Below are 18,237 nucleotides of genomic sequence, written 5' to 3' on the forward strand. Positions count from 1 at the left end.
TTCAAAGATAAAAAAAATACTACAATGAAACAATATAAGTAATGTATTTTTTCTATTTAATTTCTTGTCATAAATTGCGCATACGCATTTCGCTTCACACTCGACTACAGAGGGTGTCGGTAATGAGTTTTTCAAGCTCTTTGCCCACCACCAAAGAAGAAGAAAGGAAAAATCAAGTGGGGAGGGTCAGATGAACACGTCTCTTGCGTATGGAGATCCTAATGTTAGAGGAAGCATGGCAGTACCAATTGGCTGTGAGCATTATGTTCGCAGCTGTTTATTGAAAGTGAGTAAAATGTGTTAACTATGTTGAATTTGTAGCTTTATATAGGTCTTAGCTGTACTGCTGCAGCGATTAGCATTAGCAGCAACCACCCGCAGCTAGCTAGTTAGTTACTGAAATGCTGTTGGACCCGAGTATGTGACATAACATTATAATGACCTATAAGTGTCTTGGTGTTGTGTTTTATATACATTTGCTTCACAGCAATTGAAAGATGTTGCAGAGCTTTAAAGGTGTCTGTATTTAATTGTTTGCTAATTTAGCTTACTACCCACCATGTCGGTAAACAACCCTTGGCGGCTAGCCGTTTAAAAAACAGCAATGCGATGAAAAAGCAACTAAAAGAATAATTTTACATCTGACACATCTATTACGCGATTATATCAGAACAAAAAAGTATGTCTGGGACTACAGGGAGGTGTAAGCATCACCTGCGATTTGTATTAATATCTTTTTAATTCAAATTTCTCATATCATTGTCCCGGGGACAATCAGCAGCTTCTTATGTGGATATAGTGAGGAGGTCTATGAATTTAGGTTATTCTGCTATAATTTGGGTTTTTGATAATAGTGGTTTTTCCAATTTGTCAAAAAGAATCAGTTTAACTCTTCTTTGAACGGAATAAATGGTCTCTTTCATTAATTGCCACCATTTGGCATGTTTTTCTTCAAAAAGGAAAGTTTTGTAAGTCAATGCAAAATAGTTTAGATAACATACATGTGCTGAATAAGTGAGCGAGCTTGTTTCCTTGTTTAATCCACAGAAATCACACCCAATGTTCCATTTAAATATTCTTAGAATATGCATTGAAAAGTATCTTCAGTGTACAAAGAGCTTTCTTTTATTTTTTTGACAATTAAAGATTTAGTATTTGTGAAAAATTCTGTTTTTTTTTCCAATTCAAGTCACCATATTTAGAGAACCAGTATATTTGTACTGGTGATACACATTCCTCCCCTAAGAATGCTCACAGTTTGTTTATTGTTACCTTGTTTTTGTGAGAATATTCAACTAACCAATGAAGTTACTCTTTCTCCAATCTGATGACCGATTTCTGTCAATATTTAAGTCTGCCAAAAACAAAAATCATGATATGTAAATGATTGACTGTTTGTATGTGCTCCAGGCCCCTTGCTGTGGTAAATTGTATATGTGTCGGCTGTGCCACGATGCAGAGGAGAATCACCAGATGGATCGCTTCAAAGTCAAAGAGGTGCAGTGCTCTGAGTGTCAAACCCTGCAGCAGGTAAATGAAGAGACAGCTGTGGCGGACAGGTTGCAGCTCAGATGAAGCAACACTATTCAGCAGTCATAAATGTAGCCTTTTGCCCTTTTGTCTTTGTCTTGTGTGCCAGTAAGTCATGATTGTCTCTCATAAATGGGGAAAAAAAAAAATACAAATATTGGGTGTTTTTCCTCTAGGCACAGCAGGCATGTAAGCAGTGCCACAGGCAGTTTGGGGAGTATTACTGTGATATTTGCCACTTGTTTGACAAGGATAAGAAGCAGTACCACTGTCAGCCTTGTGGAATATGCAGGTGAGAAACGAGGTTACGTACCATAAACATACATTGATAGCTTTCTACAGTACACATGTAATCACCTTATAACCTTGGTAGAAGCAATGATATTGAACTTGGGGGAATGTTCTGAAGGTGAGTGCCTAATTAAAGTTGCACTAGAATATTTTGTAAGGAGTAACTGAAGATAAAGTCTCAGTTAAAAGGTTTTAGTTTTTTTCATCTGCAGGATTGGACCAAGGGAGAAGTACTTTCATTGTGAGAAGTGCAATTTGTGTTTAGCCCAGGATCTGCAAGGAAACCACAAGGTGATTCCGACTGTGCACCTGTTCCAGACTCACATGCAGCACATGGGCACATTTTAATGAGCAAACTGCCTTCACTGCTTTTATTCACGGTTATTCTTTTATGTTTCAGTGTGTTGAAAATGTATCGAGGCAGAACTGCCCAGTGTGTATGGAGGTAATGACACACAAAGCGCATGTGGGGAGAGGGAGGCTGGATTTTAACGTAATCCATTTGGTGCCATTAATTTCTTTCTGTTTTTCCATTAAGGATATTCACACGTCCAGAATCGGCGCCCATGTTCTACCATGTGGCCATCTTTTACACAAGTATGACTCACTTTTCTCATCGGTCAGGAACACTTGTGGTCTGTGGTTTGGGTTTGTGAGTAAGAACAAAGCATGGATTTGCAAATCATTTAAACCCTACGTTTGATAAGGTACAAAGACAAAATCTCAAATGTTGCAGCTGAGAATTCTTATTTATTTCTTGCAACAAAGAAAAAAACTTGTTTTCTGATGCCATCATAACACTTTGGAAAGATTGAAACAGGAGCTATATTTGACTGGAAAGGTTGTATTCTTCATTTTAAAAAAAGAAAAACCTTTAAGTGGAACATTCTGCAGCTAATTAAGTTACCGTAATTGTCAATAACATAATTGGGTTTTTAAAAAGGGTCATTCTATAGAGATGAGCTCCCTGGCCTTATTCACCCAGATGTCATACTAAGACGCAGCCATGCTTCTGAAGCCAGCGTCTGCGATGGTCTGGGGGATGCATTAGGGCATGTAGCATGAATAAGTTGAAGGCACCAGAAATGCTGAATGGGAAGTCCAGATTTTTTTATTTTTATCAGAAGGACAGCAGTTGATGGAGAAAAAAGTGAAGCAGCACCTTTGGAAACGTACCCTTATCTCAACTTTTTAAAAAATGTATTCCAAATTACAGATGATGAATAAATCAAACAAAACATCTTAATTTCAACATTTTATATGTTGTCTTTGTGCTACTTTTTGTCAAATTTATGGTTTAAATGTTGCATTTTGCCTTTATTTCTGTTTTACTCTACATTTTATAACTGAGCTGTATGTATCCCAGTTTTAACTCGACTCCATGTAAAATACATTAAAACAGATCTTTTTTGACAGGTTCACTGTCTGCTGAGTTTTATCTGTAAAATATGAATAAAAATAATCAAGTCTTATGTTTGTGCTTTAACTTAAGTTGCTTGATCATCATGTTCTCCACAGGACCTGCTTTGATGACATGATCAGAACAGGGTAAGTCTATTTACGTAGTCCGTTTTTCTCCATTTAGCTGTTGTTAAGATTAAAGTAAATAAAAAAATGTTTTTGTGAAATTTGGAGTTGAGTTTCCTGCAGAAAAATTATACCATGTTCATTTGCTTTTTAGTCGAACACGTGTTCGAAGAGGGTTCGGGGTAGGTTAAAGATTTAATCTAAACATTGATTTACTTGTTTAAAGTTTATGTAACAATACATAAAAACAAAGTTCTATTAAAAATGCAGCCATTGCTGTGTAAATGGGCCTTCTGACTGTGGCAAATTTACAGTCCTTGTCACTTTTTTAGGTTTTTAAGGGAAGTATTCTTCAAACAAACAGGAAAAAAGTATCAATAAATAATAACGGCATCTTATATTATCAACAGAGATACAAACAACGGCAGAAGACAGAGAAAAGTGAACAAAAACAGATGTATTATTGTGTGTTTTTATAGAATATTGTTCCTCAGTGTTCACAGATGTCTGTTTAAGCCATTGTTTCGCTTGATAACATGAGAGCTGTCAGGTTTGTCTTAGTTTGTATTTCGGTTGGTAAAATGTTCCAAATCTGTGGATGTTTTAATGAAAGAGAAGATTGTGCACATTTTAGCTGCTCTGCAGAGTATTTACATCCAACCAGCTCTGGAGGAAGGTCATGGATACGTTTACGAATTAACTTTCTAAATGAAAAGCGAGTCAGTTTTTAGTTTGGAATCCGAAACGAAACAACAGCCAAATGTTTTAACACGTCTGCTTTTTCAATTTCTTTCTGAACAATTTAAATAATAAAATTGACTTTGTGTCAGATTGTAAAGCACATTGAAACGGTTTTTGTACGGTTTAGGAACAGAAGATGAATCGTAAGCCACCATTTGCTGAATCAGTAACTCTGCGGCCTGTTGTCGAGTCTTTGTTGTCACACACATGATAGAATAGATGGAATAAAACAGGCCTAATGTTTGAACTAGAGTTGAAATAGATATGGTTACTGACCTGCTGTATGTTTGGATTTACAGGGACCAGGTTACTGCCGTGTTAAGGGCACCAAATGATTCCTGCCACCCTTTTTTTCCTGTTTTTTTTTCAGAGCATATCGCTGCCCTCTGTGTATGCATTCTGCTTGGGACATGAAGGACCACTGGGATCAGATAGACAAAGAGGTTGCTCAGTCACCAATGCCCCCTGAATACCAGGGTGTTACTGTCAAAGTAAGACCTCAGTGAGCCAATAAATTGTAGGACATTCTCAATATTTAGGGGTCTAGCAGCGAAGCTGCAGAACCCTATTGTTTCAGTAGCTTTTCTTATTATTCTTCTACTTTCCGCTGCAATTGAAGTCTATGGCAGCCCCATTAACGCAATGGTAAAATGTTGTGAAATTTAGCCCATATTTTTAGGACCATGCCATTAGCAAATTCAACAAATTTTGTGCCCAAATTCTAAACTCTCTAGCGCCACCAACATGTCAAAGTTTGAAGCCCATTCAGCTAAATAACTTTTGACTCGTTGGTCCAAATTTCAAAAACAAGGTATCGTTGGAATCCTTGGATCACGACGATTCCAACGCACCCTATGACGTCTGACTAGATTTTCCGCCATCTTGGATTTTCTTGAAAACCTTCAAAAGGATTCTTCGTTCACATAATTTGACCGATTCTCATGAAAATTAGCACAGAGTATCTTAGGACGAATCCACACAAAAGTTAGGAAGCGAATTTTTCAATTTCGACTTTGTTCACCCATTATAACCAATCAAAGTTGGCGGCGACGACGCCAAAAAGGACGTGAGGCCATATCTCAGCAACCGGTTGGTCTTTTGACATCAAACTTCTATTACAGACTCATAACTTGTTCTCAAACAGGCCCAAGAATTGTAGTGATCTTTGACCTATAGGGGGCGCTATATTTAGCAAAAATGCATTTTTGAGCATATCTTTGGACCCGTTTGTCCAAATTTCACATATGAGGTACCATTGTAATCCCTTGATATATCCGAGGTCAACCAACCCTATGACGTCATGCGCGCCATCTTTAATTGTCCGCCATTTTGAATTATATCAAAAACCTTCAAAACGCATTACAGGTCACCCAGATTGTCTGATTTCCACGGGACTTGACATATAGAATCTTCAGACTGAGCCTCACATGAGCTTTCAAGTGGTATTTTTTAATTCGCTACCGTTTGCCCGTAGCAGCCAATCAAACTCAGCGATGACGCGCCAAACAGGACGTGAGGCCATATCTCAGCAACCATTTAATCTTTTGACATCAAACTTATAACACAGACTCATGACCAAGTCTTTAAGAGGCCCAAGAAGTCTGGTGAACGTCCACCCAGTGGGGGCGCTATAAGTAGAAAAACTGCATTTTGCTCATAGCTTTGGAGCCGTTGGTTCAAATTGGACAAATGAGGTACCGTTGGAATCCCTGGATGAAGAAACTTGGTCTATGGACTCATGATGCCTTCCTGAGCAGCCGCAGGCTTACCTGCTGTTCTGCTAGACCCCGCCATCGCTGCTTGCAGCTATATTTGTATTTGATTTAGTTTTAGAAAAGTTAGTTTAGTTAGTTTAGAAAGTTTTTGTAAGCATTGTTTTCATTCTTTCTCGCTATAGGTCATATGTAACGATTGTCAAGCCCACTGCACGGTGCCTTTCCACGTGTTGGGGATGAAGTGCACTGGCTGCGGCTCCTACAACACAGCACAGGACGGAGGACTGATCCAGCAGCAGCAGCAGCAGGAGCAGCAGCAGCAGGATAACGAGAATGAAGCTGAAATAGACCCGGAGCCAGAGCAGCAAGATCAACACGAGTCACCTCTACCACATCAATAGTACCTTCCCAGCAAGTGGGGATGGCATTTACTGTATGTCTCTGACATTTGACTGGTACTCTTAAATTCAAACTTCGATCCAGTGTAACAATAGACTGAGCCAGTGTTTTGAATTTGTACAGATCAGGGAAAAAAAGGAAAATCCATCTATTTTGTGCACCTGCTTTGGCTCCTCAGCGCTGCCATCTATCCCATCATGCAGCGAGTGAGATGAAGGACACACAGTGGAGAGGCTGCCAGTCAGTCGCAGGACTCTCCACACTGACAGTTTGGACCTGCATGCCTTTAGACTACGACAGGAAACCAACAGTAAGGAAACACCACAATCCTGAACACCTGAGTCTAACCCAGGAAGGTCCTGTGACCGTCGACTGTGTGGCAGCTGTGACCACTTGGGACAATTTGAAGCGTATCTGATGGGTTTAGGGAGTGTGGCATATGTTGTCAACTACTGTCACAAAAAAAAAAAAAGTATTTTCTGTCATCGATACTCTTTTTGGAAATGTGCTCTGCACAGTTCACAAGTGTGACTCCTAACATTTGAAGCTTGTATTCTTTTGCTGAATGCTTATTTCACTGTAAGTTTAATATACAGTTGTTCAAATACAACCTAATTTTTAATTTAATGTAAAAGCCTCATCTAAGGCCTTAATGTTTGATTTAAATGTTCTTGATTGAAAAATAACAAACAGAACTTGAAAGTATCTAAGTACTTAGCTTAGTTTGTCTATGCTTTCTTAAAACAGATCCTAACATTAATTTTTGGTGAAACTGAAATGAAACAATACATTTCAGGGAGATGCTCAGTGAGATAGTTCCATCTACAGTGTATGCTGATTCTTTACTGCTCATTAACCCAACTCTGAGACAAATGTTCCTGAATTCCAGGATCATTCGTCATTTGGAGTATGTGCCATCGGCAGGTGTCAGTGACAGTAATGCGAGCCCTCCATTAAACAAGAGCATTCTTTAAATCTGTTCTGAACAATTTTATTGAAGGGGGGGGGGCAAGTAATCACATTGTCTTTGTTTTTTCAGCCAAGGTGTCGGTTCTACATGTAAAAATGTCAAATTTCACTATTACAAGAGTTAAAATGATTTCAGATATGTTTACATTACATTAATAAACCAAACTGTTGCCAGTCAACATCAAAAGCAAGGTGTTGTTTGGATGTTTTGCTCTCAAAGTGATACAGAATCAAATCAGCATGTTTACACAGCGATCAGCTGGCAACAGGGAATAACAGGCAGCTTGTGTTGGGGTCAGATGCTGTCTCCTCTGGGTGGAGCTGCCTCAGGGGTTGTGAACTGGATTGTAAAAGAAACGGGTGCCTCAGTGTTACCAATGGGGATTTTCAAAGGTGTGGCCGTGGAGAATGATAGAGGTGTTGGGGGTGGAGTAGCATTCACGTGGTGTGTGTTGGTGATGTTGGTTTTTGTCCTGCTTACGATTATATCGGGATGCAGTGAGGCTTCTGGTGCAACATGCACTGTGTCGGCATAAAAGTCCCCACCCAGGTCAGCTTGAGAAGGATCATCCGGTATGAGTTGTAAAGCGTCGGTGGAGGTTTGTGGGTCTTCAGAATGGGGTGCGCTCGACGTATCCGTTGTTGCTGAAGAGGGGAGGAGAGCGGTGTTCAGTGGATCAGTCTCCCCCACAGCATTTGGTTTGTCCGTCTCTGTGACTGCCACCTGCGTGGGTGCAAAGTGAGACGCCCTCTCCTCTGATGACCTGGACTCGCTGGACTCTGAAGATTTGGATGAATCCTCGCTCACACCGAGACAGATCTGTTTTAAAGAAAACACAAAATGTCACAATTCCATTTACATTTATTTACAATTTTAAAATGAAGTAGCAGATAGATAAAGTCACTCACTGGTTTAGATGCTACTACAGTCACCATGAAGAAGGCCCAAAGTGTTGGCCCCAGAACTGCCATCGTGGTCTTTTCTACATTTACAGAAACAGAAGTAGTATAAGCGCTGTTTTGTATTATGTTCAGGTATTATCAGAAAAAGAAAGATGCATAAAAACATCCCGCATACAGCTGCAAGTCTGCTCTCATCTGTCAAGAGCCAGCCACTTCATAAACAAGCTGATTTACATTCAAAAATGTATCCATCCAATCCATTTTCTACTACTTAACCAGAACCAGCAGAGAGCAGCAGGGATCCCCAGAACCTCAGCACCTGCTCTTTCAGAAGGTCATCAACGCCTGTTTAAGCTGTTCCTGAATTCCAGGATCATTCGTCATTTGGAGTATGTGCCATCGGCAGGTGTCAGTGACTGTAATGCGAGCCCTCCATTAAACAAGAGCATTCTTTAAATCTGTTCTGAACAATTTTATTGAAGGGGGGGAAAAAAACAAGTAATCACATTGTCTTTGTTTTTTCAGCCAAGGTGTCGGTTCTACATGTAAAAATGTCAAATTTCACTATTACAAGAGTTCAAATGATTTCAGATATGTTTACATGACATTCATAAACCAAACTGTTGCCAGTCAACATCAAAAGCAAGGTGTTGTTTGGATGTTTTGCTCTCAAAGTGATACAGAATCAAATCAGCATGTTTACACAGCGATCAGCAATTTGAACTTTAGCTCTATTTTGAATAAAGGACTTTCATTACTGAGCATTTAAAAGCAGTCAAAGGCCACCTAAAGAAAAACTACGCTTGACATAAAAGTGCATTGCTGAATATTGGTTATTATTGAGCCACAATAATGTATCAAATTTGCTTTCAGACCTACCTCTACAGTATCTTCTCCCTCCTGATTAACCAAAAAAAGTGCCAACTCTGGCAAAAACTCCTTTCCGTTTTGAGCGAATGATAGGATATCTGAGCTGGACATGTTTTTATATGGCTGTGGATGCTATGACATCAATGTAATGTACAAAAGACACTCCAGCTCCATTTCACCAACCATTAAAAATGAATATTTTAAACACCCACAGATAGACTGAAATTAGAGTGCTAAGAACTCTTAGAGGATAATGAAAGAGTAAGTCCACCAGAAGTGGCTTCATAACTAAAGTAAACATGTGTTTTGTGGTTTTGATGTAAACAAGAACACGCTGGTTTAGACTTTAAATAAGTTGACAAATTCTTGGTCATTATGGGCTACATAAATTACAGAAAAGAGTAGTTCCACAACATTTCTTGTAGCAGAATCCATCTCACACTTGACTTACTCTTAAAATCATAGATTGATCCCTACATTCATAGCTTTTCTAGTGTTGACCACTCATAATATGGCAAGACACAGTCAGCATTACATTTTAACATCTCCACACAGTGTGCCAATATTTAGACTGAAATCTGCTTCAGCTGCCTTTCAAGCTATTTCTGCACAATAGTCATTTTTCTCCAAATAATTTACAAAGTTAAATTTCCAGCCAGAAAAGCAGCTTGTAAACTACAAATACTTTTAGATGCAAAGCTCAGCCAACAGATTACATTTACCATTTTAGCTCCTTGGATTGTTATCCCCATTTGTACTTAAAGTAGCCCATTCCAGCAACAAGCTGATCTTTCTGGCTAAATGCATTTTATTTTAATTTACTGCATTAGACATGCAGTGTTTGACCTGCTGGGGTGGTCAGTTTTAGTCTGCATTTTTGAAAGTTGTTGCATCAAGCAGGACAGTCCACATAAAAGTTGTGTGCTTGCATTTTAAACTGCAAAAAATGCAGTCAAGCTTATCAAGATTGTTTTAGGTCTAAACCATGATTCAATGCAGAAAGATTAGTTTAGGGAATGCTTTTAACAGGATAATATGGATTAGATATTGCAGTGTCTATGGGTTAAGCATTTCCCTACAGGAAAAGTAGGCCTATGTCAACACATGAGAGGGGATATATATAAAAATATAAATAACTACACGCCCCCCCCCCCCCAAAAAAAAAAAAAAAAAAAAAAGCCTGATGTGATGCCTAGAGCCAAGCTGTACCACTGCTAAAGAGGGATCTACATTTACAGGCAATGTGCAACCGACAGTAAACTACACTGAAATAACTTCAGACAATTGAAAATGAAGACCGTTTATTTAAAATGTCACTGTCCATATATCAGCTTCAATCCACAGAAGATGCTGCTTCCTGTGAAGAGGAACAGAAGTCAGAATCCCAGAGGTGCAGCAAAAGACAAAAACAGTTTAAATTTAGAGATCCACCTCTAGTTTGTTTGCATCCGCTGGGGTGGTCCCTGCTTTATTCTCCAGGTCAGTCATGCTCATTGCTTTTGATGCCTCTGGGCTTGCCCTCCTGCAGAAGAGAATTACAGAAATCTAATTTTGCAACTCCTGAAGTCCACTACTAGAAAATATTAACATTTGAGTTTTAAACTAGAAACAAAGACATTTGTTAATCTTAATATTTTGTATCTTGGCCTTAATTCAACTTAGTTTTATTTATATAGTGCCAAATATTATCAAGGCACTTATATTCGAGTTAAATTCATTCATACAGAGCCAATTCAAAAACGGTTAAGAAAAACCAATTGCACTGAAACCTATTACCCTACTATTCAGAGAGATGCAACACTTTTATACCTGCTCAATATAAGTACTTATCAGTATTGTTTTTAAGCTACAGAAAACTATTGTGTTTTTTTTTCTTAAAAAAAAAGTTAACCTTGATGCAGCACTTTTCCTTTTAACCACCACTGCAATCACTGCTATGAGCACAACCCCTGTGCAGAGGCCCACCACGCTGTAGATCATGGGACCCTTGGTGGCCTTTGGGAGAAGCTCCTGACAAGAGTCGCCACTGTAGCCCTCAGAACACACGCAAGAAACAACTCCCTGAATGTCCACACAATGCCCGTTGCCACTGCAGCTCCTCTGGCTGCACTGGTCTTCCAGGTTCAAGAGCTGAATGCTGACATTCAGGAAGGTGTCAAGGTCAGTCACTGCAGAGGTGGGAGGGTGTGTGGAGGAAAGGGAGGGGCTGTGAGGCTTGGTGGGAGCAGAGACCTTTGTGCCTGACCATTGCTTAAGACTGACACCTGTAAAAGAGGTTTTAGCCAAAGTGTCAGACGTTTCATCAATTTTATGCCTTCCTTTTAAGTGCAGAGACTCACAGTTTTCATCCGAGTGGTCTGAGCAGTCAACATGCCCATCACAGAATTTCTCAACAGGTTGACATGAGATTTGATCCAAACAAGGCCTGCTTCCAGCTGGGCAGCTTCGCTCAGGGTTGCAGTTGGTATCTTTTACACTGACGTAGTCATGGGCACACATGCATTTCCGACCTGCTGGGGTGGCCAGGCACAGGTGCTGACAGCCACCGTTATTTTCTGCACACTGGTTGGAACCTAATGAAAAGAGCAATGTTTAGAAACTGAGACACTAGTGCAGGTCATTTTGACAGTACTGTATGACCCAGGTGTCCAGTTGTGAGGTTCTTACCCGTCTGCCTGGACTTGCTAAAAGCCTTCAAGCTGACCACTTGAGCGCCAACCTCAAACCACAATTTCTTTTGTTGCTCATCATCTCTGTACCACAGCCTGGTCATGTCTGAAGGATATTGATGCACCATTAAACTCTACACACAAGTCAAGTTTTCTGAATTATTTGATATTAAAGTTATCTAGTGACTGAGGGGTTGTGAAGTAAACAGAAAATGATCCATTACCACCAACAGTCATCCAGAGCAGTTTGTTGTCACCCAGAGCCACAGCAGTCAAGCCATCACCAGCCTCTAGCTCTCTGTATCCAGAGCCATCAAAATTAACAGAGCCGATTGTCCCCGTTCCTGAGAAAATTCATACCAATCAGAGCCCGTTTTGCAAACTGCAGTACAATTTCTCTTTTGAAGAAGCTCTTACTAGTGTTAGCCCAGTAAATCATATCCCCGTTTTTAGAGAAGACCAAAGATTTGGGCTGAACTGCATCCTGGCACACAACTCGTCTCTCTGCGCCGTCCATGTGGGCGCATTCTACTGCAGACTTTTCATTTGTATCCTGCAGGTTCAGATTTGTGAAGCAAACTCTCCCAGTGGGAGGGTGGAGGGCAATACCCTCAACTCTGCCAATTCTATCCTTTATGAGAACAGCTGTGTGTGTCCCAGTTTTTGATGTGACCTGCAGGCGGGGCTGTTTGTTGCTGCTCCAGAACATGTTAAGGGTTATCCAGTCGAGCGCCATGGCGGTGATTGAGTCATCCAGCAGTTTGAGGAGATGGCCTTCAGAGGTCAGTGTATTGTCCTTCAGCTTGAAGGAGTTGAGTGAACTTGAGCCACCATCAATCAAAATGAGAGTGTGCTCACGCAGACTGTAGTCCAGAATGGTTGCTTCGTTGACACTGGGGACCTGCAGAGCCAAGTGTTCAGGCCAGCCCTTCAGCTCTGCTGCTTGGGACTGCAAGTAGATCTACAGAGAAGATCTAGTGAGATCACATCTGCAGAAATGCATTTGTATTGTACCACAAGTAAAAATGTGGCCAGCAGTCAATTAGTCTAGTATTAAGACAAAGTCTGTCCTCCAGGGAGTTTGTTCCCTAAAAAGGAATATTAGATTTAAACAAAGCCAAGATGTTTAAACTGTTAACCCAGCTCTGGTCAGTGACAGAATCAATTTACAACTTGTTGCAATAAGTTGACAGGAGTCTTCCTCCCCAACATGATCCATTTGTAATCCTAGTGAGTGAAATTCTGCAGTAAAGCAAAAACCTGTGTGACTGTAGATGGAGACAGCAACAGCAGAAATGTTGATGTGATAAGGGTGGAGCAGGTGAGGCCATCCTCAGCCAATAAGAGACCAGAGGGACACTTGCACACAGCCTTGCGTCCAGGGGCCAACACACACATGTGGGAACAGGCTGTCTTTTTGCAGGGGCTCCCGGTATCCATCTGGAGTGTTGGGTGGATGATCTGAAACAGTGCAACAGCAAATTGGTTTACCATTCACCCAATACAAGTTACCTAAGAAGTTTAATTTTCAACCATGTCAAAGACTTGTCATGACTACTGGCAATTTAGCAACTGCTTTATGCACTTTTGTAAAAAGTGCATAGTGTCCATTTAAGAAAATCAATCCTGTTCCTACCAATGAGTAAACATCTTTGCTCACCTTCACAGCAAAAGGTTGTCTGAGTCTTTTCAGGATAACTTGATGGTTTTTACCAGACAGTTTAGCAGCCTGCACGAGTCGCCTCTTAGCATCTGACCAGTACAGCATATCATTGAACACTGCCACAGAGAATGGATTGGTGGTTTCTTTCATCTGAAGAATCTGGAAAATAAATGTTATACATGGTACAGTCTTTAAAGTCAATGCCACTATGACAAAACCCTTTAAAGTAGATAAATTCATTTGTTCTTGGGCAGCACTGAAGGAGTACATTTAATTTGTCCATTTTTAAGCAGCCTTGCCAAAGAGATGAGTTCAGATCACAAAAATATTGTCACACTACAGAATGAAGTAGGGGTTAAGTAGGTCAAGTCTGTATACCCTTCAAAAACAGGGTCATCTCTGGTCCACTGAGGGGGGAGAGTCCATTGTAGAGCCACTTATGATGCATTTAACCATTCCATTTATAACTTTTACATTCATGTTTAAATTGATATAAGCCAGACCCTGAAATCATTTACCTGAAGGTTGTCACCATCTAGTGTGGCAGATCCGATCACCCTCAGTCTCTCATCTGTCCAGTAGATTCTGTCAGAAATGGTGTCCACTGCTATGCCACCTGGCCAGCCTAAACTGGAGTTTACTACTGCCTTCCTGTCGGACCCATCCATCCCGGCACGCTCGATCTTCACTATACTGCCAATTTCTGTCCAGAACATCAGTCTGGAAGAAAAATTAGACTTTGAATACAGGTCTTCCAGAATATTGACAAAAAAACATAATTAAAATTACAGATGCCAACCCTTTTGGTGGCAGCAGCACCAGAGAACGGGGCTGATCCAAGTCTTCATCCAGTATTATGCTTCTATCCAGTGACTTCACTGAGGTCTTTGCTAGTTTGATGGCAACAATCTGATTATCGACCCCATCAATCCAGTACAGGTTCCTCCCAAGCCAGTCCACAGCTACAGAATCAGCTCTAACACCTGATGAAACAAATACCCTAAGTTTGTATCCTCTAGTCCTTGAAACATGTGAAAAATTATTGGGTTGTGCCAACCTTTAACCACAGTTCCTGTGGATTTCTGATCCAGTGAAGACCATTTGATTGTGTCAGTGTCCACACTGACCCAAAAGACCTTCTGATCTTTCCAGTCATAGTCCAGTGACAGAATGGACTTCTTAGCTGAGGAAGACAAGATATCTAGGCTTCCACTACGCAAGCCATACAAGTAGAGGTCTGTTTGAACGGATGACAACAGGAAGGGTTCACCTGAGAAACAGAACCATCAGTAAGTCATTAGTGTACTTCATTTTCCCCTTATGGAGGCCTTTTAAAGGCAAAATAACAGAATCAGTCTGAATATCAAAAGGAGTGGTTGACATTTCTAGAAATGCTTTTATGGATATTTTAGGCTGTTGACAGGTCCTTCAGAGAGATGGGAATGGAGAAAAAAAAAAGATTTAAGTGGCTTTTTTTTTTATCTTTGGACAGCTGAAGGACTGATTTACCTACATTCCAGACTTTGGCATCTGCTGTTTCAGACATGACTAGATCCTCTGATCATTCATATCCCAAAAAGCAAACCATATCTTCATGTTCCAACACATCTACTTAAACTAGACTTTGGCATGGGTTTTGAAGTAGGAACAACATTATGGAGAGAAGTTTACCCGTGATCTTGCATTGGTGTCCACCTGCTTCCATTATAAAGCCTGGATGGCAGTCACACTGGTATGAGCCAGGAGTATTGATGCACAGATGACTGCACACACCAGATGTCTGGCCTTCACACTCATCAACATCACCACATGTCAGCCCGTCCTCCAGGAGTTTGTACCCTGCTGCACAGTGACAACGCTACACAAACCACAGAAAAGTAAAACAGATGTAATCATGTAGAAGGCACGTGCGCACCCCCCCCAGATGGTTTCATATCATCCCAACAGGTTTAGTCCCCCCACAGAATCTCCTCACCATTCCCTGAGGTGTGCTGTAGCAGCCTTGGGTGCAGCGCTCGTTATCGGCCTCTGCACAGGTTATTTGGCAGCTGCCTCCCTCATCTGATCCATCTGCACAGTTTGTAATGCCGTTGCATACTAGAACTTGATCCAAGCACTCCTGACTCCCACACTGGAACTCATGAGGTAGGCATGTCACCATGCCACCTGAGGAGAACACATTCAAGTTTCATGCAGAAAGGGAACACGTGTACACCAATAGGGTACAGCTTTCATTGTGGCAATTTACAAATATATTGTTATGTGTGCTTAGTTACGAACTAAAACTCAGTTAAACTGCCATTACCAGTTCCACTTGAATTCTAAGATACCTTTAATCATACAATGCATCTACTCACAGTCAGTTTCATCACTACCATCATCACAATCCTTCATGCCATCACACCTCCATGGTGCAGGGATACACTTAGTCTTTGACTTGCACAACCACTGGAAGTCTCCACAATTCAGTGAATCCACAGGACAATCCTAAAGAGGACCAGATAGTTAATTTAATTTAGTCTGCCACTAGGATTTGATCTGGTTTGAGAATCAAGGCAACAACTGTTTCACCTTGAAGATAAAGTACTTTTCAGGAACACAAGCCTTCTACTTATATAAAAGGTTTTCTGATCCTCAACCTTCATCTTACAGGGGCAACTCAGGGTAAGGAGGAGTCGCCATTTTTACTTTTTCCACCTACAAACAATCCAGACTTAATGATGTCTCAGGACTGGCATCTTTCCTTATAGAGTAATACAGAAGTTCCAGAGGAACAAGCCCAACAAACCCCATATGTAGCATTCACCTTCTCATCAGTGCCATCTTTGCAGTCCTGGTCTCCATCACAGATCCACTCCTGCACCAGACACTCTTTACTCTGAGGGCAGTGGTGTTTGGTGGCACAGTCTGGCACTTTAGTGCAGTCTTCTTCATCCGAGTGGTCCCAGCAGTCTGGGTGACCATCACAATGCATAGTGGCAGACACACACTGGCCACTGGTACACCTCAACTCTGTTGCACTGCACTCCTCGTCAGCTATAGGAGTGAGGGTAAAGGCAACCATTACAGACATGGAAGAAAATGTAGATCTTCCAGGTACTGCACAGTCACAGCCAACATACCACAGGTGGCCTCGTCACTGCCATCTACACAGTCCCTCTCTCCATCGCATAGGAAGTTACTGGGAATGCAGCGGCTCTTGTCATCACATTGGTGAGTGCAACCTTCCATGTATTTGGCACATTCAAGTTCATCAGAACGGTCCTGACACTGAGGAACACCATCACACACCTCGCTCTTGTCTATACACTTCTTTCCATGGGCACACTGGAACTGGCCTGCAGCAGACACATGAAACAGTCATGTTGACAAGCAGATAAGACAACTGGGACCATAAAGGCTGTATAGCATAGAAGGAAAAAAAAGTAATCCCTATAGTCATACATTTACCAGCTATAGTGATCCATGCAAACTCTTCCATCTTGGAAAGCACAATGATTTGTATGAACATGTTTCCTCAAAAGTCAGTCATGGAGTATATGCTTAAGTCTAAACACTGTGCTAACTTTGCCTCCAAGAAAGACAAAGCTGCACAAATTAGTTACCAGTTTCACATTCTGATAGGCAGTCTTCCTCATCTGAGTCATCTCTGCAGTCTGCTTCCCCATCACAGACGTGGTTGTAGTGGACACAATCAGAGTTATCCTTGCAGGGTTTGGAACCTAAAGGACACCTGATGGAAACAAACTGGCTAGAGACAGTTGACACAGGAGCTGTAATGGGCTCTTCTTCCTCTTGGTCATCTAAAGTATTAAAAAGATGGATAAATATTACTCAAAGTTTAATACTATACAGGTATCTTGCAACAGACTGAACCATTTGACTGAACATACCACATTTGGCCTCGTCAGTGCCATCCAAACAGTCCCTCTCACCATCACAGACAAAGCTTGCAGGCAGGCAGCGGCTGTAACCGTCACACTGGTGAACACAGCCTTCAGTTTTCTTAATGCACTGCTGTTCGTCAGAGTGGTCCTGACACTGAGATACACCATCACACACCTGGTCCTTGTCAATACACAGCTTCCCATGGGCACACTGGAACTGAGCTAATTGGATGCAGATATTGATAAAGATAAACTGAAACAGTGTGGCTTATTAGCAATTGAGCAGTTCAAGGGTGTTTGCTTGCGAAAAAGTTTTGGTGTTTTGTGTAAGACTTTTAAGATAACTACCCAGTTTTAAAGAAATGCATAGATCTAATTTGTCCCTTTGCTCAAAATAATTTCCACATTTGATATTTTTAGTGTGGAAAAAAAATTAAAATCTTACTTTCACTGCATCCAGATTCACAGTCCTCATCTGAGCCATCCTTACAGTCAATCTCTCCATCACACACATGGCTATAGGAGATACATTCTGAACCATCCTTGCATAGTTTAGAGCCCAGGTTGCACTTCTTTTGACTGCCTCCAGCTGAAACAACTAGATGGATAAAGTGAAACAAAGTGCATAATGACTTGATTGCAAAAGCGGGATTAAAAAAAACACAAAAAAACAGAAGTTTTAGTAGACCGCCCCTCACCTTGCAAGGACCATGCCCATAACGCCACACAGCGTAATAACCATCCTCCCATCGCTATAGATAAAAAATAAAACGGACCAGATTCCACCAAGCGCTGTTGTGTGGCATTTTATAAAGGTGCCAGGTGACGTTAATTCAACCTAATTGCACCTCTGAGTGAGGGGAGGAGCTTGAACGCCATCATTAAAAATTGTTTTAAACAATTAACAGAATAAAAACTTATTAAAATAGCAGCTTCTTCAAAATGTTTAGTTTGTTGTTGTTTTTGTTTGTTTTTTAACTATTCGTGTACTCTTATATATTCAGATAATTTATTAATTCATGGAAAAAATGTTCTCTTTCATATGAAAGCACACCAAACGAACTGATTTATTC

The 18,237-nt window shown here is 40.8% G+C and overlaps 2 protein-coding genes across 3 annotated transcripts; one reads left to right on the forward strand and one right to left on the reverse strand.

Annotated features, from left to right (window-relative positions):
* The first annotated feature begins 140 nt into the window (after positions 1 to 140).
* rchy1 (ring finger and CHY zinc finger domain containing 1) lies at positions 141 to 8,522 on the forward strand. Of its 2 annotated transcripts, XR_011916425.1 has the most exons (10): positions 141 to 286; positions 1,411 to 1,530; positions 1,707 to 1,822; positions 2,034 to 2,112; positions 2,222 to 2,266; positions 2,360 to 2,418; positions 3,340 to 3,369; positions 4,460 to 4,580; positions 5,987 to 7,127; positions 8,489 to 8,522. XR_011916425.1 is itself a non-coding variant. In XM_072388518.1 (9 exons), exons 1-9 carry the CDS (start codon positions 191 to 193, stop codon positions 6,203 to 6,205), a joined length of 885 nt encoding a protein of 294 aa, XP_072244619.1. In that variant the 5' UTR covers positions 141 to 190; the 3' UTR covers positions 6,206 to 7,178. The 2 variants fall into 2 exon arrangements, 1 of the variants encoding a protein (XP_072244619.1); XM_072388518.1 differs by lacking the exon at positions 8,489 to 8,522 and having other exon boundaries at positions 5,987 to 7,178.
* Positions 8,523 to 10,364: 1,842 nt separating this feature from the next.
* lrp13 (low-density lipoprotein receptor related-protein 13) lies at positions 10,365 to 18,043 on the reverse strand. The gene is made up of 20 exons (XM_072387073.1): positions 18,013 to 18,043; positions 17,610 to 17,762; positions 17,171 to 17,386; positions 16,883 to 17,080; positions 16,400 to 16,615; positions 16,084 to 16,313; positions 15,635 to 15,764; positions 15,253 to 15,443; positions 14,949 to 15,135; positions 14,335 to 14,547; positions 14,077 to 14,260; positions 13,796 to 13,997; positions 13,275 to 13,436; positions 12,875 to 13,075; positions 12,032 to 12,575; positions 11,839 to 11,958; positions 11,613 to 11,720; positions 11,285 to 11,518; positions 10,837 to 11,209; positions 10,365 to 10,467 (listed from the first exon to the last, which is right to left on the reverse strand). Exons 1-20 carry the CDS (start codon positions 18,041 to 18,043, stop codon positions 10,365 to 10,367), a joined length of 3,996 nt encoding a protein of 1,331 aa, XP_072243174.1.
* Positions 18,044 to 18,237: the final 194 nt, after the last annotated feature.

This window comes from Leuresthes tenuis, unplaced genomic scaffold (genome assembly GCF_036924035.1).
Source record: "Leuresthes tenuis unplaced genomic scaffold, fLeuTen1.0.hap1 SCAF_6, whole genome shotgun sequence".
Lineage (NCBI taxonomy): Eukaryota > Metazoa > Chordata > Actinopteri > Atheriniformes > Atherinopsidae > Leuresthes > Leuresthes tenuis.